At 52.2% G+C, this 23547-nt stretch overlaps 1 protein-coding gene across 1 annotated transcript; it reads right to left on the bottom strand.

The window, feature by feature from the left end:
- Nucleotides 1-838: 838 nt before the first annotated feature.
- LOC122372969 (homeodomain-only protein-like) lies at nt 839-22468 on the bottom strand. Its single transcript, XM_043350661.1, has 3 exons — nt 22348-22468; nt 7277-7508; nt 839-2084 (listed from the first exon to the last, which is right to left on the bottom strand). Exons 1-3 carry the CDS (start codon nt 22362-22364, stop codon nt 2004-2006), a joined length of 330 nt encoding a protein of 109 aa, XP_043206596.1. The 5' UTR covers nt 22365-22468; the 3' UTR covers nt 839-2003.
- Between the last annotated feature and the right edge of the window lie 1079 nt (nt 22469-23547).

Raw genomic sequence — 23547 nt, 5'->3', positions numbered from 1 at the left:
CACATGTGAACAACTCCCGAAAGCGCCTGTGATGAATCATCAGCTGGGCGAGGGCAGGTGCCGAGTAATTTACCAGAACACTTGTGGACGACACGTCACGAGCTCGGTGGACGCCGTCAGTCTCAGGACAGGCAAATGTGTGATGTAGAGCTGGACCTTGTATGGGAGTTACAGATCATATAAATCAGTAATCACTTTGTTCGTAGCTGTTACAGGCAATTAACTGCTCAACCTCTGCACTGGATGTTTCAATCTATCTGTGCTTATTTCGCTAGACGTTAATCCGGACGATATCCCAGAATGCTAGCTATTTGCGTAGGCACATATCCTGCTTTATATGAATTTATAACCGATATAAATTAATAAGTCTAAATCTTTTGCGACGAAGAATTAGAAACGCTGAACTGTCAAACCACGTTGTGTAACAGACCGACCGAGACTGTTCTTTTTGCCAAAAGGTGGCGTTAGTAGTTGACGCCTGAAGTTATGCTGTGCCGCATTGCCTATAAGCATTGCCTATATACGGCCTTGCCTATAAGGATGGGCCGTGGGCGTTTAACGCCATGAGTTCAGTGTTTGACATTCAATGGGAAAAGTAATCATGCTAATGCACTCTCAATGGATGCATGGTCTTCTGACCCTCCCCGCACTGCTGGCAGTGAGCCAGGGGCGCGTTCCGGTGCCCTTTGACCTTGTCAGGGTCAGCGCTCGACCCGGCCCCTGTCCGGGATGTCAATCACGTTCAATAACCACCAGCCGATGATTCAGTCGGCTCTGTCAACCCTGTCGCTCGGCCGGAACCGTGTCAATGCACTGCCAGACACAGGCTCGCCTCATACTGATGACACTCATGTATTCGCGACCCGTCACAAACATACACACACCGCCGCAGACACGCACACAAACGTGCAGTTAAAGCCATTACTTAACGATTCGATCTGTGCCTTTATATGTAAAAGCACGACATCCGTCTATACGCGTCGGCATTACTTTGTTCGTTTTAGGTTCGATGGTGGGAGTCAGTGGCGAAAGATCTTGTCAGCTATTCTTACGGCTATTTTTACAAGCTTATCTATAAATGTTTATATCTTAAATGGAACTAATTTATGACGACGAGTATACACAGTGTGGAATTTGACATTAGTGCTGTAGTGTTGTGGTGTCTATTTAATACACATAAAATACTATGACGATGTGAACATGAGCACTCACTCAACACAACTAAAACACATGATTCAACAAATCACTCTTCAGTCACGCGTGCAAAAGGCGACATGTTTTCTCACTTGCCAATATAATTTGTATGCAGCGTGACCTAATGTTCTATTGTTCTACCCTTCTCACCCACTTTCGTTCGAACAGAAGTCAGATCCAACGAAACGCGACACACAATAAAACAGTGCTGAAATTCCATACAGCGCAACGTTTACCCTAACGGCGCACGACATGAAAACCACGGCTCTCCTGCGGTAATCACGGCGCGTGGTCGGTAATCACGGCGCTGTCTACATCGTGACGCAACGCCGCGTGTTTTTTTCGTGGCTCGCCGAGCCGTCGTGACCCTGGCCTGTCTTACAGGCCACCCTTCACACTGCCCCTCGTACCGCCCCTTCCCCCTGTATCGCCCCAAGACCGGGCCCTTGGGATCTGCCATCGGACCCAGACGTCCAACCCAACGTCTTTAGAGGTCAGCCAACAAACTCAGCTGCGCCTTGTGGAGGATTCTTCCCACGGATAAGGTCCAGCTCGCGCCACGAGCTGCTAGACTAGCGCCTCCGGTGCGAGGCATGCCATCGTTCCTCCATCTTGAGAGGATTCTTCAGATCGTAGACTATTCGCGTGAATGACAAACAAACACAGACGGCGCGGTCAGTCGCGGTCAGTTAGTGCCAATGTCTCTCTTTTGCCGCGCCTGTTGATCGCGACGGGCCACCGTCATAGGCGACACATGTCCCCGTTCCAGTCACCGGGGTGTAGTTGTTGAGGTCACCACCAGGCGGCGCTCACATCATGTCGACCCGTCGGCCGTTGGGCTCCAGACCTTGCTCCTGTCTCCAACAGGCCAGACGATGGCTGAACCAGCGCTGCAAAAGATACGAAACAGGTCATAAACATGTTACATGATTCATGAAACGCCACGCCCCGCGCTAAACACTGGAATATAGAGTATAACAGTGGCTGGAACACATTCACTGAATAAAAAACGTAAAACGAAAACCACCATGCTGGAAGTGGACTATCCATATCGTGAGACACGAAGAGTCATGATGCCATGGCTCTTCGGTGCGTGCAAGTTGAAAAATTAGACACATCCCGGGTCATGAGGGGTTGAAGGTATCACGCCTGGCGGCGCTCAAATGAGAATGGACCGCGCAGTCGCCATTGTTTCGCGAGTCGTGTTGTGCGGGGTCACTGACCCTCACTGTGTGCGGGTGCCGAAACAAGCGGTCGTGCCGCTGGCCCGTGCACCGACCCACGGTAGCATGTAACCGTGTGTCCGTGCGATCACAGCGTGGGACCGATGCACCCGTAAAGCTGCGTTTACAGTCGCGCAAAGTCAGTGAGGCGTGTTCAATGGGCCGCACATGTCATCACTCACGGGCGCTCTTTGGCGTGTAATACACAGAGTGCGCTCGGTAATGAACAGCCACGACGGGCGGCCGTCAGCCGGGCTCGGGCTGCTGACTGACCGAGCGGCTGACGATGTCATTCTGCCGCCTGAGGGCGCCGGCGGCTCCCACCAGAGCCACCCGAGCGACACAAATCGATCGACCATCATCAGTCACAACAGCTCGCGAAAGTGGTTGTCGGTGGTCCGCCAAAATCGGCGCCGGACTCAACCGGCGCGATAGTCGCGTATCGGTGTCGGACGCAGGCTCTAATCGGGAACTCCAGAGCGATACCCTATCGTCCAGGCTCATAGGCGGCGGAACGGGGAGGGCACGGGGGCACCGTGCCCCCCTTTGATTTTGGCATTTTAACATTAGCCCTATGGGCGTTGCATGGAAAGAATGGGACCAAAAGTCGGCAGTGCCCCCCCCCCTTAATTGGAGGTGTTCCGACGCTACTGTCCACTGTCCAGGCTTCGTCATTTGGGTATTCCGGGCTCCCACTTCCCAATCCAGGGGCGTGGGAGGGGGGAGGGCGACAGGTGACACATGTGACGCTGCCGTCGTCACCGTCACCGGCGCCGTTTCTCTTTGTGACGCCGCGCACTGGCGTGGGAGCCGCGTATGGCGCAGCGTTACGAAAAGGACGCAGCTGGCGCGTCATTACTGCCGTCGTTGCGGCGGGATTGTCGCCGGCGGACAATGGCGCTTCCTGCGGGCTTCGTGCCCCGGCTCAGAAGGGTGATGGAATGGGGACCGTCTCAATGGGACCGTGATGGGGGTGGGAGACCGTTTAAATGGCACTGGAGTTCCTCAGGTGGGTACTTTGGGGTCAGTGGACGCAGGATGGGCGTGAGAAAGACGTAATAGCCCATGCTACCACAACGGGGAACGACGGGTTACCTGCCTTGTGGCAATGAAGTCACCAAGCTGTTGGCCTGGTCCCGGGAAACGGTTTTATTCTTATAGCCGCGGCGAAAAACGCTGAACCAGCTTCGCAGTGCGCAGGCACTGTAACAGCATTCGGTAGCAAGGGCCCAGCTCAAGATATTATGCTAAATTCAAGTCCCGGGCATGGTTATTGGTTATTACCCCACCATCTCTGCCTGGATCCGTCACTACGCAACTCCTGCTCCCGGCTGCCTGTCTCTTCTCATTTCATTGTGATTCCTCATTGCGACAAACTACAATCCCTGAGCCGGAACCAGTGTCAAAGTAGGCCACATGCCGTCCCGTACCGTCTCCAAGATTGCGATTACGCTCCCGTTGTGCTTTGGTAACCGGGGGCCGGGCGGTGACGACGTTCCGATGGAATTACTCGTCGCGCCTCCCTCTCATTCGTCACGCATAATGACCCGATCAGCTGCTCGGTGACGTCATACATTCTGTGACGCCACCGATCTTGAGGCGTTACCGAATCCGGGCGAAAGGAACCAACCAACGCCTTACAACACGACACTTCCCGTCACAAATGTCGTTGCGCGTTTCGCCCATCTACTATTCTGTTAATTTTAACCAGTAAAACGCCTTTTGGGCGACCAACGGAGCGAGCGAGAGGATGGGCCTTGCACGTGCGAAATTGCGAGGGGGTACCTCCAACTAACTTGTGCACTGCACCCTACTAACCGGTCTTTAGCGATGTGCCAAATTTCAGCGCAATCGGCCTAGCCGTTCTCGAGATCTGGAAGCGGCACACTGCACGTGCGCACGTGCAAGCGGGGTCCAAACTGACATTTGCACGGCACCCTACTAACTGGTCCCCAACCGTGTACCAAATTTGAGCGCAATCGGCCCAGCCGTTCTCGAGATCTGGGAGCGCCCCCTGCACGTGCGCACGTGCTGTAGCACCCCAACCTTAACACATGCCTATGAATTATCTGATGGAGACCTAACTGTGTACCGAGTTTCAATTCAATCGGCCCAACCGTTGTGCCGTTATTGAGGTTGCAATTTTGGGGGTTCTTAAAAAATGTCCAACTTTACCACGCGCCACGTGCGGTGGTTGGCAAGAACGCGTGGTGGCCATCACACCACAGAACTTTTACGTCCAAGTGACATTCAGTAAAGAAGACCGCTTGTCAATCGGATGTCCCGTTCCTAAGATATTAGCTTTTGAAGAGCGTCCCCACGGCCGGCCGCTCATACTCAGGATTTTCCCTTAATTCAGTATGAGACTCCGCTCGCTTCGCTCGCTCCGTAAAAAGTAAAATGTGGTCTAATCACATCAAGAGCGTGCACCTCGAAAACGATCGATCGCGCTTCGCGGCCGCTCTGAGACCCCCTGATGACGTCACCACCCGGCAGGCGCCGCGATGCCGGGCATTGCACGCGGCGCGGAACATGGTTTACAACTGCGGTCCAACCGAGAGCAGCTCGCCGTATTTGGTCGTCAGCTAATCTGCCGGGTGTGATCAGACCGTTACAAGCCGGCGTCTGCCGGGCGCCGCCGGGCGGGGAGGGGGCGACGAGAGGGGGCGAGGAGGGGGCGCTCGGGGGTCAGCGAGGGCGACAGGCCGGCGGGTGTCATACAGGCGTATCGTGCGGCTTCGACGGGTCACTAGGGGCGTGTCCGCGGCGTGATGGGTGTTTCGGCACCGGGCTACAAAGCCGGCCACGTTTATGGATGAGATGAGTAGACTAGTTGGCGGTTGTCGGGCCGACATGACAGCCGACGTGGATTCTAACATGGTCGGATGTCGGTCTGACATGGTCATTGGGGCTGGGCTGCGGAACTCGAATGTCGGAACGATTTAAAGCCTCTCTCTGAAAGCTGATATGGAAATGAGTTGAACCATTTATCAGACGTATTCATCGTTTAGGCCGTGGGCTCCTCTAAATGCCAGCGACCTTCGTGGGTCCATCTGCCTATAAAAAGGACACAATTTCTCCTACTTATCATAGTTTGATTAAAAACTACTGTAAAAAGGAAGCGAAATCAAGAGCATTCCTTATCGGGTCTCCATTAGGCAGCTAAGAGCACTCCATATATGATAATGCGTAAGCAGTGGTCGCCAGCGTAAGAATCACAGCCAATGACCAAAGTCAGAGACTTAATTTCATGTGCGAAGGCACCTTTGCACATTTTTAGTGAGCGGTAACGTCTTACTCGCAGTGCCTCCTATGCACGGCTGTCATGATGTCATTCGTAGAAGCGCCACCCACCGCGTCCAGTGAACGCGACGGTACCAGGCCTCCCGATCACCAGAAGCAGATCGTTTGGGGCCGGCTGGTGGGGATGGTGCGACTGTGCAGTTCGCACTACCGCAGATAACCTGCTCGGTGCGGGCGGCGCGGGCACTGATCACTGTGGCGCTCATTATGGGCTCGGTAGGCAGTAGAGATCGACAGTATAGATCCGAAGAGAGGCATTACGCGGCAATAGTGATCGGCTGTGTAGATGGACGGCTGAAGACGGCTCTAAGTCGCCCGCCAGTAGCGAATAGAGTGCTAAAACAGTCCGGTACGTGAACGTTAGGTGTCGGGGTGAACTATGCTGTCTCCATTGGCGGCCGTGGTGCACACTCTCGATAGTTACTCCGTGCTGTGCAAATGAGCTGCATTGATTGCACAAGGCGCCTTCCGTAGTTATTTATAGGTTGCGACAGGAACGCGATCAGTCAGCTCGGAACGTAACAAAGTCAAGGACAAAAGCTGATGAAACTCCACATGCGCCTCCCATTGCCACGAACCCTATACCAAATGTTCCAGGGTTAATCTCAGGGGACATCTGGCCACCGCTCCAGTTCAGGAGATAGCCGAGAGTCTTGCCCCACTAGCCACCCCTAGCCTGCTGCAGATATCGCCTCGCCGCGGCTCTGCAGGCTGGATTTCCCGTCAGGGTGGCGCCGACCGTTCGGAATTTCACGAACACAGACCGGACCCGGACCGTTCCACCGACTCGTGACCGGACCGTGGACCAATTGGTCCTAATTGATCGGGTAACTGGTGAGGGGAGGCGTCGGGAAACGATTCAAGAGGCCATCGATGTTATCGAGGGTGTTGATCATATCGCTATTGTGTCGGGTGAGGGTTCATAGCGGGTGGCCGATGAGACGACGGGCACAGGTATATTGGCTGCTGGGTGTCAGAGTTCAGGGACGAAATTGATAGCGATTGAAATCACGGATTTGATAACGATGAGGATCACTATCTACTGATAAGATATAAAGCAGCATACAAAATGTGCAGCTAAACAGTCCATCGCGACTTCAGGAGTGCCAGTGAGAATGACTACAGCGCCGCTCATGAAATTGATAGGTATACGAGTTAAGGTGTGGCTATAGAACAGCGGAACTGGTCATGCAGCTTACATGACACGGGACCTAAATATCAGATAAAAAATGTGTGCAATATTAGATAATTGACAGCATCCCTATGACATTTTCAAACCAACTCACAAGGCAATGTTCGATGACACATGCTCCCACAAATCCACATTTAATGTTGCTAATCCTCATGGTCTTGGCCTTCCATCCGGACAGTTATATGACCTTGGCGCCAACTTCGTGCACCCTTACTTTGTGCGCCCCCACACTTTCACCAAGCAATTGTGAGACATCGCTCTGCGCTCATCACTTTTACGCGGACCATCGGGTAGAATCGTTTCATCGTCGACCAGCCACCGTCCCTCCCCATCCATTGCCGCCCCGCCCCCTCTCCGTCCTTACCCGGATCTGTGCCTCGTCCACGCCCTGTTCGACAGCCAGCAGCATCAGGTCACTGTCGTGCGGGTTACGGTTGGCACGGAAACTCTCCTCCAGGGCAGCCTGCTGGCTCTCGGAGAGCGGCGGCAGCTCGCGCGACGGCGACAGCTGCGGGGATACCGGAGACAGCTGGCCGGGAGAGAAGCGGGGCGGAGAGGGGCTGTTGCTGTACCGCTCCCAGCCGCCCGGCACCGACCTGAGGGCAGACACAGAGGAGACGTCAGAGAGTGGCTCGGGTATGGCAGGATTTTGTTATGAAGGCGAAATCAATCAATCAGGTCGAAATCATGTGACGGTTATAAGGACTAAAAGAGTACGAGGCTAGAATTGAGAAGGAAGGGAAAGATGCGTAAGACTCGCTTGGTAGAAGAAGAAGACCAAGTAGTAGAAATGGTTCGTACGGAATGCAATGCATATTGAGCTCCTGCGATTTGTGAAGCCAGAGGACTTGGGATCGAATCGATAAAACGAGGTCAGCTATAGGCTCAAGCTAGAGCAGGCACATGAACACGATGGTGCAAAGTCGTGGCAGGAACCACTGTGCACCCTGCACGATTCTTGGCGAAGGCTGTGCTTGCGCTTTAAGCTAAGCCTCTCACTTAGAGGGCAAAGAGAGCGATTTCATTGAAGTCGTGACCTGGGTCGATATATCCCGACTTTCGTGAGGCTGGAAAATACTTCCTAATCTCATACTTGTTTCCTTTAGCCTCTGAGCGTGACATAGCTTCGCGGCGAATCAGACATCATTCGGGAATATTTTGCCGCCGAGAGATTATCAACATTCCATTGCATCAAATCAGAGAAAAGGAGGATAGCTGTCACTCGAGATCAAGGTCAATAACGAAGCCATGAAAAAATACTTCGCACGAGAAGATCGTAATGCGTTACAATAATATCGTATCGGTATTTACTAGTTAGTGAAATATTAAATGCATTTGACTCAGGAGAATTGACAGTTGAAGACTTGCACAGGAGATAAATATAAGGCAAAACTATGCGCTGCAATGTCTGCTTTCATCGTCATCATTTAGGTACCATGTTCGTCATCGCTGGCCTAGATAAATGGAGTCCAGGAACATTCTTGGCAAGGTTGATGGACGGCAGATGCGACTCATGCCATAACTGTTTATGCCTTCACCATGACACGATAATGGCATGTTTTAGTGTCTATCAGCATCGTGTCTGTCTTAGGACGGGGAGCGGTCTGTCATGATTATTTACCCACGTGCTTCACGGCATACCGGCAAGCACGTAATCCTCTCTAGTAATCACTCATCGCATATATCCCACCGACGACTTGGGCAGAGATGTTGTCGTTATGTTTAATTTTATAGCTGAGGACAAGAGGTCACCTAATGAGGATCTCTTCGATCAAATTGTGTTAAATGTTCGTCTCTGTATTTCGCATTTCAGGAGAGGGACTATTCGTGCTATTGCTCCCTCATATATGGTACTTTTTCCTCACGGCCTTTGTTACATTGTAACAGCTGCATTCCATCGAAAAAAGGCGCTCCGAAGCGAAGTTTGAGCTGCATCATTTCCATTCACCGATTAGCATGACAAGAGCCATACATTCGCTGCCGTTCGACAGCAAACACAGCATCCTATGTCAGTACGTCACCCGATGGCAGCCTGTCACGAGCGAGGGTCACGCGACAAAAACGGTCCTCGCTTAATGCAGCCAAATGAAGCTATTGTTAGGGCCAAAGTGGCTAAACGGCGTCGTTTGAGCGCATGCCGAGGAGAAATTAGTCACTAAAGCCAGCGGATATGCTTTGTCGTTTCTCTGTATGAAATTACTCTGACTTGCACAACAACTTTCGGTGTGGCGAGAACCTGATTTCCCTAGCTTCATTTCGCCGTTTAGCTGAAATGCTTTACGGTACAGACATAGTTAAAACGACGCATTGTCTTATTTTACTGCATCAATGCGGTCTAGGGAAGGACGCATATTCATCACTCATAGCGTTAATTTCTGTACTTCAAGAGCAAACTTTCCATGTCGCACAAAGCGCGAAGCTGTCCCATGACTCACTGAGTTGAGCCGCCTAGTTATAGCGCCTTGTTTCCCGTAATCAGCTCAGCCCCGTCTTCCCACTGGGAAATTCTCCCAGAGGCCGCGCGGGGCGGCTGCTGTTGCTGGGCCATTCTCGGCTGAGCCGGCAGCAGTGGTACCCGAACCGTGACTAACTATCCGCAGTATCCGGCCGGAGCCCCGCGCCAGTTTCCGCCGCAGACGGCAGGTAGTGGCGCAGGCGGCGTTGTCGGCGCACACCGGCCCCGTCCAGCGCCACTTGCGATTCATTCGTCACCAAAAGTAAATGTGCCCGGTGCCGTCACGTGTGACGCTATCGACGGGTAAAGACTTCGGAGTCCAAGAGGATGCGCATGTCTTGCCCATGTAACAACAACGACAACTGTTCAGTGTCAGTCCATCACCGCCGAGCTGAGCCCGGTGTATTCCTAGCACTTCAGCAGATCCACGATGTTCTTCGCGCGGTTACAGCTCTCGCTAGCTATAGCTGGCACAGCGCTGGTTGTACGCAGCATGTAATCACGCACGCTCGGCTGCGATGCGGTGTGTTCACTAGACTGGACCCGTCTAATTGGCTCGGCGCCTCGGCGGATCAGCGGATGAAGTAGCGGCACGAGCGGAGCAGATGGCCTACGTGAGCCGATGATCCCCCACCACAGTCGTTCAGGTCGGCTCAGTGTGATTACAGGCGGCACAGGAGCTGTTTGCACTGCCAGAGGAAGGTTGGAGGCGGACCGCGAACGTGATTTCCTGTGACCGCAGAGTGACATTGAAATGGGAGCTCGCCATCTACAACCGCTATGGATACGCTCTGTGACTGGACATGAATTTCCCATCAAAATAACTACCATGAGTCATGACCTTCAGACACCATTATCAACACCGAGAACTAATGGTGCGTTACAGATTTCCTCAACACCTGCCCCCTGCAATGCAATTAGAGTCACTCCGTGAAGCATACAAATCTTTCACAGAGTGGTAGCTCGTCAAGACACACCCGATGGCCTCTCGTCTAGTTCAAAAGGCGCCGACCGTCACCAGTCGCTCGCTCGGCGGACCGAAGTCATTCTGCGGCGGCTGTGCGAGCAGTGCTGTGGTCGTATTCCTCGCATTCCGCCATGAGAACAAAGGGCCACCGCCGCAGGCCATGCGCCGCCACGTGACATGCGCCGGTGAATGGCACCGCGTCTGGTGCGGTACGGGGCGTCGGGTACGGAGGAAGATGAACCTCCGTCGGAGAATAATGTTGATGTCGGATATTGTCTGACTCGGAGGATTTGGGGTTAGTCCTTGTGATACCGTTACCCCTTCAAACCAGTCGGCTGGGATATAACTGGGATATCCAGGAAGATTGAACTGTCTGTCAAAGGATTTGACAAGACAGTCACCATCGCAGGACCTGACATTTGGCGACCCGAATGCAAGGCCAGTCTAAAACCAGGAATAGAACAGGAAAAGATCTCAGATAGCTCCGCGCTGCGTGCGGGTGAAAAGCTCACACCGGACTCTGCACAGTTCTATCGCTGATCTGTATTCCCAAAAACGCGTTCGTTGAACGGCCGTGCAAGTGTCGATGTGCGTGCACGTAACATTGAATTTCATGAGCTTGCATGTGATTCACAAGTGATACCGTTTCCAGTTCTGTTCTACATATCTGAGAAGTCGCCGCTACAGCTGTTCTTTCCCGTTGCTTGCACACGCGACTTAGCGATATGAAGTACCGGAATAGGATCCCCGTCTTCACCAGTTCTGCAGCTGTCTGACAGTCTCCAGTTCCAGCAGTCACATCGCCTGCAGGGGCGTCACACCGTGACGGTCGGACAGTGCGTGTCCAGCCGCCGCGTCACGATCTGAGTCATCGTGTCCGGCTCCGTGGGACCGGGCCGGGGAAGTGCCGGCGCGACTCACATCCTGTGCGCGACGGACGGGGTTTTATGGCCGAATCATGTCGGCAGCACCGAGCCGTGTCCCCTGTCGAACTCACGACGGCCCAAATGGATGTCTGCAGCGGCCCGCAGTGCCGTCCGACACAGGGGGATTAGCTTTGTTTGTCCTGGGTTCTTCTGCGCTAGCGGAGACGCTGATCCTTCTTTCGTTCGACCTTGTATAGGGATGATATCGGGAAATCGGAGGCACGTAAACGTCCCCATGGTTTCCGTGTGGTGTCATCATAACAAGCCGCACTGCCGCGGTCCGGACAGGGACCACGGACCGAGACCAGGGACCGTCCCAGCCCCAGACACCTGGACCAGGTGAACCGCGGTCTAATTGGTCCTCGGGATCGGTGTCGTCGTTTCCCGGTGTGCTGACCGCCACCACATCGACCTTCGCTGAGCAGGTGTAGACGATACGTGAGGCGGTGATCTTTGACAGATCTACGCCCGCATGTGTCGGACTTGGTGGGGAACTTCAGGGCACCTTCAGCATATTTCTGATGAGGAAGGAGGATCGTCTTCCATTCAGGTTATGCACCCTCCGAGAATGGCAGTGCCCAAGTTTTTATCTTCTAATGGCCCATAGATGGTCATCGGTTTTAGCTCCCAATCTATGAAGGAGATCTAAGATAGTTAAGCTGGTCGTGGCTTATAATATGATCCACCTTATCACCACTAAACAGATCGCATTACAAGGTCTCGCCGCCTGCTCTGCAATATATCTCACACGACATACAGGCGCGATATACCTTCTGCAGGCACCCTCTACCTCTGCAGCGTCCCCGATGGCAGTCGAGTTCCACCGGGGCGCCTCACGGTGACCTCCGCCGGGCTGCGTCACCCCGCTCGGCGGTCAGCTGTAGCCTGTAGGAACGTGCGGCTGCAGGCCGGCACGACTGTCCAGAGCGGCCTCGCGTGACCTCGCGCCATTGACACGGTCAGTCGCCGCAGCGGCCACCGAGGCCGGATCTGACGACACGCACGTGCGCCGATCGAAAAGTACCGGCGCCGCTACGGTTCCCTGTGGAACGCCGCCGCCTGGGGTCGCCCGAGGTCAGAGCTGCGACACGCAGCGTCATTGAACAGTTACGTCATAGGCCTGATACTAGCCCTGCGTGGCGATTAAAACTGCAGCTTGGATTGGTGGTTGGTCGAATCGGCACAGGTGTTCTAGCCAAGCTCCATGTGCATGTCAAAAAGCTGGGGTTATTTATCAGTAAGACGCCAGGCTGCCACCTAAATCGATGGAAATTCTCGGTAGCCAGTCCAATAAAATTGATAGGATCTAGTGCATGCAATGTTGTGCAGAGCATGAAGAACGAACATAAATTCAGCATCACTCCAGTGGCCATCTCGATGTGGCGTTTCGTCTGCCTCCGTCCGTCCCGTCCGTCTGCTGTCTGTCTCTTAGTTTGCTTTGGAGAGGGAGGGATGGAGGGGCGCATGCTAAGTGGATGACGTCAGGCGACAATAGAGCCACACTCGGTGGCCGGTGGAGGGTTACGTTACGAGTATGGTGGTTAAACGGACGAACGGACAGACCGGAGGCCCGTGGTCGACCGAGGAGAAGTGCGGTCAGTGACCGATGACAGTTCCCAGTCACTAAAACTATACTAAATAACTTTAACTTCATTCAATATTCAGACGATAGAAAATATGGAATAGGAATAGGCAGATGCCAAGCAGACTACACTGCGAAAAAGGCTTTAGTCGCCTGTTACCGAACTGGATTAGAGCTCAAATGGGTCAAACACGGTGTCCTATCTTTATTCTTTCCCTCACAAACTGGACTGGGAATATTTATCCACCCTGTGACCGACTTTGCAACCGTTTCTCATGGCGCAGGTGCGACAGGTGAGGTCAATGTGAGTGACATCGCTGTGCACCGTACAGTGCACCGCGTGCAAACCCGTTCACTGTGAACGCTGCGAGGTCCTTCTGCGCGCTGCAGGCGTTCTTTTATCAACGGCATGTGGTCAATGATCCGGCCACAAAGTGATGTACCATGGAGCGCCTGCACATAAATATTTGTACCGGCGAGTTTCGAACACACAGTCTCCCAGCGGCATGGAAACGCTTCCGAGAATCCTACAGAACAATGATAGGCTGTATGTTTTACTACCGATGTTTTCCTTGCAACGTTTCGCGCGTGAGGGTAGGATTAGAGCGCTATGCATTTGTCAGGCGTCGGACATCTCTCCCATGGTCTGACAGTCACGATCGGTCTGATCTGAGGCTTACAGTGGAGTGTTTGCCTGTGATCGACCGCTGGTGTCTGTGGCACAGCGCGGCGTCACAGAGCAGGACGTCATCTCCTGGCTGGGATCTCCACCTAGGACGTCACCCATACCCGAGTCCCACCTCCGCCGTGACCCTTATCTGTCAGAGCACGCCTGACCGCTCGGCCGGCCCTCGCAGTTCGCTCGACGGCTCCTCGGGACATTCTTGTCTCGGTCGACAGATCGGCTCGCCGTCTTCACGGCCACAGCTGTCATCTATTGGCTGTTGGCTGTCACCGCTGTCACCGATGTCCTACTGTCCTCTGGCACGTCAGAAACGTCGCCGAGCCGCGGCGCCAACTCGGACGACGGCACCGCTTCGGTCCATCAGACGCTGGCATGTGCGCCACTTTCGAGGTCGGCGCGCGGTGCGGATTGGGGACACGTGTGCGTGATGTGCGCTGCTCGACTCTCGAGAGATTCTTCTGAGCCCAGCGGTGCGATGAGAGATAATGGGCACCGTCCTGGTAGAAGTGTGACGCTGTTTGAGATAGTATTATGAACTGTGTGGTAAATACGAGACGAGGAGTTAAAAAGAATCTTGGAGTAAACAAAGCGTGATTGGAAACTGAGCATATCATTGGAGAGATGGCATTGCTGAAGGAGACGGGAAAAACACAATTCCTTGAATTGCCTGACCCAACATTTTCACTTCTTTATAATTTGGAAACCCCCACGAGTTGCAGCCTTTGATGAGCCCAGCCGGAATAATCACCCCACAACACCCCGCCACTGACCACCCCGGGCTGCCACTGCAGTAGCAATCTCCCCGTACCGCTCCCCTTTGCACGTGCTGTGTGGGTGGTCGACCGGCACCGCCCCTTACTGAACCCGTTCCCTCACCGATCACAGGAGCACTGTATCGTGACTACCCTGCAGGGCGTGCCCGGTAAACGCGAGCCGTGGCGAGCTCAATGCGGACGGAGGCGGGCAGATGTGCCGATCTGACGACCTTGTAAGGAACCGGCGCTCCACGCCGCCCGCGCTGTCACCACCGCTAGCGATGTGCTTCCACCTGCTTAGAGACGGGGATGTTCGCCGGACCGGCCGAGTGCGTATAGATGGTGACGTTAGATATGACAGGACGGGTTAGCCCCGATGTGGGTGATATAGAGGCGTTATCTGTGGTGAGGAAGTGTAATACGAGTGCGTAATTCCGTAACAAACCGCAGAGCGAGACCGTTTATAGAGTTGTTGAGTAACTGATCCTACACAGATCACATGTGTATTGTGGTTACTGAATAGTACATATAAGAGGCGCAGGATTTGTTGCTAGATAAGTGCATTGAAGTTATACGTTATGTACGTACGTTGGTTGCAATGCAACCAGCCATGACTATCTGAAAATCGACATCTTTGTTAAATGAGTCGGCTAAACGTTTTACGCAGGTTATAAATTTACAATGGCTAGCCTCATTATTTATTGCGTGAATACAAAAAAAAGATGTGGCCAGCTTGCGTGAGCCGTGGTCATCCGTGCTATTTATTGCGCTGAGGTGAACACAGCCTCTTCTTATTCCGCTAAGGTGGAAAATTTCGTGCGTGGGCAAACGTTTTCAGTAATCTTTTCGGACGCTTTAGTGCGTCCAACAAGAGTATGTGACAAGTAGAAGACAAGACAAATCTAACAAAGCGGGTAGGCGAGAGGAAGCGGGGGCGACTGCTGCACAAAAGAAAGGTCGGAAGGGTCACTGGACGGCTACGTTCAGCTTCTTCTAGGTGAGCAACAGCGACACAGGTGAGCTCCTCCGACCTCCATGTATTCCGGACACCGCACCTCGCCTGACGCAGTGGTCTACACATGCACGGAAAGCCTCCTCCTGCTGACTCCAAATAGCCCAGTTCCACCAGCCGGCCGGCGGGCGGAGGCTGCGACGACCGCCTTATCCGTTCATCGGCAGCCGTAGGCGGCGAGGAAAGGCCGCCGAGTGCGCCACAATCGCCCCAGCTGTGACGCGCCGGCAGATCTGGCGCAGCTGCCGGCTGTAAGCGTGCCGTACATTACCTGCGCCATGATCCGTCCAGCTGACGGTACACCGGAGGGCAGGTTTAATTGTCGGCCGGCTGGCCGGATGGACAGTCTGTAAAGAGGTCGGTCCACCACGCAGCTCTGTTCTCAGTACGGCGGTGGACGATTTCGGAAACCGGGGCGGAGGGCCGTGCTGCCGCCGACGCATTGTTTTCGCCGCTGCAACGCTCACGCCAAGGGGTCCAAGATCTGTGGCCGGACCATGCCCGCCGCCCACCCGCTGCCAGCGCAGGCACGCCATTAAAAGGCGACAGATATGGACGATCCACAGCCCGCGGCACCTGCGGCAGCTGTGAAAGAACAAACAGCTACCGGCTGGTAAATATCGCATTCCGAACAGCAGAATCCGACAGGAACACACAAAGGGTGAGAATGAACTCTCGGCGGTGACAGAACAGACATCCCGGACGGGTGGACGGGCCCGCTGTCACCGGGATCGTGTATCATGTCGGCAGGTGGCCAGGCGGTCAGGAGGCTGACCTGTCAGTCAGTCAGACATAGACAAACGGAAATATCCCTTCTTTCAGCAAGTATCTAAGCCCTCTTGTCAGTGCAATAAGACGTCTCCCCGAAGTAGGTTGGACGCCGCAGGCAGAGTACACCGTTTCAGACAGCGGGGATGAGCCCTCTCGAGTGAGCACCCCAAACGGGCGGAACGCGCTGCGCTGACAGCTCGGGTGGGCGGCAGCGGCGGCTGCGAGAGGTCAAGAGGGATCCTGTGCGGCTGCGGAGGCCACGGCAGGCGTCTCACCGTCACGGCGTGCGTCCGCCCATCCTCCGACAGGACAGTGGGACAGGGAGCTGACGGCTGTCGGAGACGGGAGGGGGAGGGGTGGGTGCGCACAGCCGTGACGACTGGTCATGTGTAACGCAGTGACACAGAGGTATGGCGGAGACGGTGGATAGAACACCGAGAGACTAGAGCTGAGAGTGACGAAGTATGCGACACCTAACTGACCTTGGCACTGAGAGAGAAGCAGGCGCGGCGGTCTGCTGGAGTGGGATAAAACAATGCCTAATTCAGTGTGTCCGGCCGTCAAAACACACACGTCCCGGGACACGCAGGCCCCACACGCGGACACACAGCAGGCGTCCGTTCGCACAAACTGACAGCTCCGGCCTCTTGCGCAGCTCTGTGGAGAAGCAGGGAACAGAAACCAGCGTAGCACGCGTCCTACACACGCATCAGACACGCCTCCGGACCAAACTCAAAGCGCACTTATTATACCATATCTTCCGGACTATCACTGATGATCTCTTGTGTAGGCGTCGTGCACCCCCGATATGCTCGTAAAACATCTGCGCAACAGGAATAGAACACTGTCGCGACTATCTTCGGCGCAGCAGACGGAGAGTGGCATTTGGTGTAAAGATCGCAAAGATCTGTCATCCATAGCGATACAGATAATCATAACGACGGGAAGAACGACCATAAAGATGCACGCTTGTGAAAGCGAGCAATATCTCGACACGAATCCGCCCTGCAGCTTCGAAACGCTTGTTAGCTGCAGTATGTGTGCCATCGGTTTCAGCACAGACGCAGCCGGGCGTTGGCTTCCGGTATGCGGAACGGGTTGGTCCGGCAGATCTCCTCACCCGCCCACTTTCCATGGTGGGGAGCGTAGCTTTCCTGCAGCGGGAGGCGGCACCCTTCGATGACCGGCCGGGCACCGCGAGCACCCGGTCACGGCAGATAATATAGGAACAGCCGGTCCCGCGGACAGACGGCTAGGCTGGGTGCAACACTGCCGGACGAAACGGAAGCTGCTGTGTTAGGACAAGTGGATTTTGATACAGCCATATCGTAGTCCTCAGTCTGCACCGATCAACAATCGTCGTTACGTATAGTGCAGTGAAATGCCACAGCGCTGTGTAACTATTTAGGTCCGTATCATAATGCACTGTTGAAACTATTGTCATGTAAGTATAGCTCTATTGTGAGCTAACATAGAGTATTGTGCTATTGTGCAAACGTTGGTATGCCAGTGAAACGGTGAAAACAGCTTTTCGGTTGTGCCTTCCAACCTGTATCCTAGGAGAATCAAAGAATTGTGAAACGTGGACTGTGCGCTGTGCAGGGCACAAAAGGGTTTCTGTGTCAACTGTCATATGACATATAGGGGCCGAATGCAAGGTGATGGATCCTATTCCGGGCAATTCAAGCGTGGCATTCCCCGTGGCACATTTTTACTGAAGTCATTGGTGCGGACTGCGGATGTGTTATGCACTGAAAACAATTTCACCCGAAGCTGGCGAATTAAGCGTTGCTCTGCGGGTGGTATATGTGTATTAACTCGCCATGTCCAGATTCTAGCTAGAGAGTAAGCAGACTTGCCTGCCTTATTACTCGTAAATATGCACTGTACCCACAGTCTGCAGTAAGGTAGCTACCCAGCACCGGATATTGTCCCCGCGGGTGTCGAGTCATTGGCACAGCCCTCACTGAAAGAGTTGGAACTACTCGAGGTATCGTAAACGCGTATCCGTGGATGGCGAACCTTTACATAACCTGCCCTGAAGGAGTTGGATCTACTGTTACAACTAGATGGCGTTGTCTCATACAGTTTTGAACTACAACAATTTTTTAACTTTTTTTTGAACCAATGATATGTTGACACATTGTTTGGCGGTTTTCAAGTGCAGGGGCGAACGTACAATTGTTAGGGTGCATCTTTAAAACCTCTGCAATATTCATCACGGGAAGATTGGCAACGCTTTTCTTCCGAAACTACCAAGTGAGACCATTTTGATTCCTATATAGGTCACGAAAGCAGCGGCGACACATCTTCTTGATTTCGGGCGGTCTGCATCAGGGGCGGATCCAGAAAATCTCCAAGGGAGGGGCCATTAGAAACCTGGAGGCCCCCCCCCATAATCCCACCTGTTGGAGGCCCCATCTTCCCACTTGTTGGCCCCCCCCAAAAAAAAAACTGCGTCTATTGAGCTTATCTAGCTGTTCAGGCAACATCTCAACATCTGTGCAGGCTTGGAGGCCCTCTGTGCAGGTTAGGAGGCCCTGTAAAAGTGGTCATCTCTGTGAGTATAAGAGACCTCCAAGTTATGAAAAGCTTTACCAATCTTCTAACAAAGAAGTCTTCTCAGCTAGTCTTCTAAGAAATAACTAAGTGGGTAGGTTAAAAAAGAACTCATCGGATTTCGGCCACTTTATTTTCAGGAGGCCCCCTTTTCAGCTTTTTAACTTTTTAACTTTTTATTTTATTTTTGAAAAAAATCGGCCAAGGGGGGGGGCCATGGCCCCCATGGCCCCCCCCCCCTTGTATCCGCGCCTGGTCTGCATGACTGCCGGTGACTGAGTCATGTCGAAATTTCTATGGGAATTCGATTTGACCTTTCCCACCGATGTGAAACTTTCTCACCGATGTTTTCTAGGTGTGAGATTGCTATAATATAGATATTTTCCCGCAAATATGGTCAAACGTGGGAGTTTTTTTGGCCCTCGTGACTTGGTCGGCGAAGGGTAGGCGTGGAGGGTAACCCCATCTCCTAGGGGTTTGTGGGGCGCTGCTGCCAGGTAGGCGTCGATGAATACCTTTCGATGGAGGGGTCGCGAGCCACTGGTGCGCGAATAGTCGTGGAGGGTTACTACTCTCCAGAGTGAATTGCGAAAGTGTTAGGTCCTAAATTGACTCCTGGGAGGGTGGTTAAAAATGGTTGCGGATAGGGGTACCCGCGAGGCACCGGTTTACTCGCCAGTTTTGGGTGAAATTGTTTTCAGTGTGGTGACTCTAACCACTAACAAGAAATTCATTCTCTCTTATGAAAAATATAATTAACTTCTTACATATGACATGTGAGGGAATGTTTGAAAGCTAAGAACTGTTGACATTTCCACCCTAAAACGGCCTTATGTCAATATAAGACGTGGGCACACACACTGCAGCTGCGGGCGAGCGCTCGGCAGCAGGCGCCCTTGGGCAGAGTGGACGGACCACCCATCGCCGTAGCAGGGTCAAGTGACAGCTACTGGCTAAATATTTGCCGAGCCGCAGAGGTGTTCAGGAACGTATTTACAATAGAGCGTCGGCTGTGTGCCCGACGAGACAGCCAACAATTCATCAGTCGCCAAAAACGGCCCCACCAACGAACACTGTCGTAGACTCGCCCCGGTTTATTCCATCAGCCTTCCGGTGCACGAGTTCTCTGAGCAACTAAAGTTCCGTTGTCACTGGCGACTCGCTATACCAAGTGGATAATGATGGCCGAGACAAGACGCATAAAGGATGCTCTGAATTTTGATCTCGGTGTTTGCTCTGGAGCGGAGTGTCTCTGACAAATAGCTCATCAAGCTGAGAGATGCGTATACGCCTACCTGTTGCGCTGCGGAGCAAACAATATTTGTATGAGTGATGACTACATCACAAGACGACAAAAATTCTGTCCTGAAATATTGCAGCAATCGTGGGCTAAGGGAAGATACACTTGAGCTGGCATCTAATCTCTTGTGAATAGGTCAAGTTATCATCCGTGGAGAAGAAACGATAAGGATCATTGCATTTACACATATGATACAATACATTTATTTCATTAATTCAAATATAAAACCTGTTTCCTTTTGGACAACTCTTCGGTTGAAGCACTCCTATATTCTTTTGCATAATGAAAAATGTTTTTAAGTGTTTTAGCGTCTATACCTATATTGTATATTGAGGCATGCATTAAAATGACCAGAGGAAGTGCAATCATCGTAGTGAGACTTTAACGATGTTTATACAACCACCTAATATGCTCTCGATGCGTCTTGTCAGCATGGGGAGCCCCAGCTGTTCTTTATCACTGACGACGTCTTGCGAGGTCCACCCCTCAGCCATTGAGATTAGTTCATCAGTGCAATATCTTGATCTGCCGTCTGCCCGCCCAGTATCTCGCAGGAAACCGTCTGCGTTACGTTTATGGTCTGTTAAATCAAATTCCTGTCCAATGTCTGTGCACTATCCGTTTACGATGTTACGGCAGAATACTGGCCGCTGCAACGGTGAACATGCCAGTGCCCCTGCTTTAATGATGCGATAGAGATTGGAGCACAAATGTGACAAGCCGTCACGTGTTCAATCCACTTCACTACGTAGTTACGACTACAATTTCTGCCGATAGTAAAAGCGCTGCAAAATGTCATATAGGGGTTTTGATACGAGGAACTAGAAGAGACGTCTGCCTGTTTCTCTCTAAGGACCGGTACATTGCTATAAGCGGTACGATGGTCACCTCGGCTCGACCGGTGCTTTTAATCCCCCAGCGGACGGCAGTTCTCGAGAAGGGTGCGGGTCTCACATGCCACGAACATGACGGCTCAATAAAACAAGCCTCTCGATTCTCTGCTGACTTATAAGGAATGCATACAAGGCGTCGCATGTAAACAGTCAATAAATACCTGTTCAACAGGTCGTACTCTGCAGCATTAGTTCACACCTTCTGATAGCCACTACCGTGAAGGACTAAAACAGAACACATTGACACCTGGCATCTAACAAGCCAGCAACGCTCGCCTAAAGCGTTTCAGCTTGCTCGAGTAACAAGGAAGGAAAGTGACATGTCTGATCCATGGTCCTTAGTGCAGGGAAAACGCTGAGCTCGCACAAAGCCGCTAGTGCACTTCGTGTGCAGATTTGTGTCACACACGTAAAAGGAAATTTCTCCGAGAAAATACGCTGTCATTGTGCGACAGACAGAAGTACGGGTTCATGGCGATGGGAGAAATTAAAGCGGGGAACGGGCCATATCACCTGAAGAAAGCAGCTTATAGACCGGCTGGGGACACCGGCTGAGTGATGGGAAAAGGATTTACAGATACTTACGGTAGGTAATTAACGTAATAAATCAAAGCGAAAACATAACTGCGCCTTGGTCAAAATAACAACGGTAAGAAACTTGTTTGGCGAGTGGTGACTAATCGATAAACTAATTCCCTCGTTCAAGGCTTTTGTGGAATTGTTAAAGCAAGGAAATGCGCACGTTAAAGGTAACTTTCCTCGTGTCGATTGACCTTGTGGCCAAACTTTACACTTCAAACCGGTCTGCTAGCTTGTCATCCACATATGAACGGCCTTGGCTTATCAGTAGTTCGAATATGTATTTCAGCATATGTCGATTAGAGTGTTGTTTGTGCTCGTGCTCCGAACTATTATGACACTGAACTTTTTTAAGACATAGACATTAGATATTCCCAATACTCTGGCCTCGAACATGAAACAAAAGAAAAATCGACTTGAATCTTAACATTATGATACGGTAGCATAGTGTATAAACTCGTAACATGCACTCATGCCATGTTTCAGGGTAATCACCAGGAAAACGTACCGATCGTATTAGGTACCATTATTATCATTATCATTGTTATTATTAAAAGTAGGTAGGCATTTTTAATGCATAAAATTGAAGTGCATAATATAATGCCGTTTGGCCGTTTGAATCAAAGTGAACAGGTTTCTATTTACCGCACTATACATATGGTTTGTTTTCAGTTAACGTAATTAATTGTTTAATTAGGTAAGGGTTATGGCCAACCAACATCAAAGGAATTTAAACATTATATTTTATCAGTAGGCTATCAAATGAAATTTTTAACTTGCTTTAATAAAAAGTGATTTAGTGGTTGAAGTATTTTTTCAGCGTGACTTCTATATTGCATAATGTCATTGACAACTTACAACCGACATACATTGACATGTCTGATTAGTGATTAGTTAGTCGATGGTAGTCATCTGACCGTCACTGACCCACAAACCCCCGCTGCGACCTACCTCCTCATGTGCTCCATGGTTCTGACGACGGAGGGTCGAGACAGTTGCTCCTTGCTGCAAACGAACCGAGCGCCAAGACCGCACTAACGTGTCGTCAGTTCCGTGCCCCGCACACCACTGCTCCGTGAGGCGAGCCACAGTGACGTCACCACGACCGGCCCGCGCTGATTGGCCCACCGCCCGTGGTGACGTCACTCACGGAGCTGTGTGAAGCAGGATAGCGAGCGCCGAGCGCTGCCCTTCGATGACGAATAGAAGCGAGGCGCAAACGAGAGCGAAACTCAGTCAACTGTGGCTCTACGATGAAACATGGAATTTCCACGGTAGGGGAGAGTGGGGTAAGATGCCCAGGGTGGGAAAGACGCCCCACCCCCTCTAGCGGCGAAACAAAGAATTGAACCCGGAAATTAATGTTCTTAGCGTAAAGCGGAAGCCTGCCTTGTTAACTGCACAAAAATTTGCGAAGCTCAGTTGGGCAACGGCTGGCTGGTGAATGCATGTTTTTTATTTGCTGCTTTCGAAAAATATTTTGGTGTTAAAACATTGTAAATACCAAAGAAGGTAGATAATTTTTGCGTCCCTTGATATAGTCGTGATACATTAACATGCGTGTACTGTGTCCCAAACAGTTTGTTTCAGGGTGTAGTTTTATGGCTAACATATTGTACTGATTTAATGTTACTTCGGTACCTTGGGATAAGATGCCCCCTGTCCTGATGGGGAAAGACGCCCCCCTAAATCCGTAGGCTGTCCTTCAAGCAGCCCGTCAAATCATTTATTACATGCTTGTGATGAGAGACAAAAGCCGGTCTGGGACTATTGAGAGTTCAGTACGGTCGGGTGCTCCCCATGCCGGTCTCTCGGCCCACACAGCGACATTTTGGGCGGCATCTGACTCTGAGAGCCCTCACGACGGCCTCGGTGGGCCCCATTATTGGCTCCAGGGCCCCTCACGATATCCTTTGAGGGCTCCCACGTTGGCTCCACGGGCCGCGCTGGCATCTGAGGTCCCCACGATGGGCTCGAGGGCCCTCAAGCATCATGAAGAACTATAAGGGCCCTACAGTGGTCTACGAACGCCACCACAGAGGCTTGTTTGGCCGCGCTGGACTATGATGACCCTAACGATGACCTCTGAAGCACCTTACGACCACTTTTGAGGGCCCTTACGATGACGTTTGGTGTCTACTGCAGGCTCGA

Source organism: Amphibalanus amphitrite, unplaced genomic scaffold (genome assembly GCF_019059575.1).
Source record: "Amphibalanus amphitrite isolate SeventyFive unplaced genomic scaffold, NRLGWU_Aamphi_draft 001425F_arrow, whole genome shotgun sequence".
Classification (NCBI taxonomy): domain Eukaryota; kingdom Metazoa; phylum Arthropoda; class Thecostraca; order Balanomorpha; family Balanidae; genus Amphibalanus; species Amphibalanus amphitrite.
Note: the sequence above shows the minus strand (reverse complement) of the source record. Positions and strands in the feature narration are given on the sequence as shown.

What these genes read in the sequence shown, in the direction of transcription:
- LOC122372969 (XM_043350661.1), bottom strand. An exon ending in TGGACGAGGCACAGATCCGG is followed by an intron (nt 2,085 to 7,276) that starts GTAAGGACGGAG and finishes TATCTTTTGCAG; the next exon opens with CGCTGGTTCAGCCATCGTCT.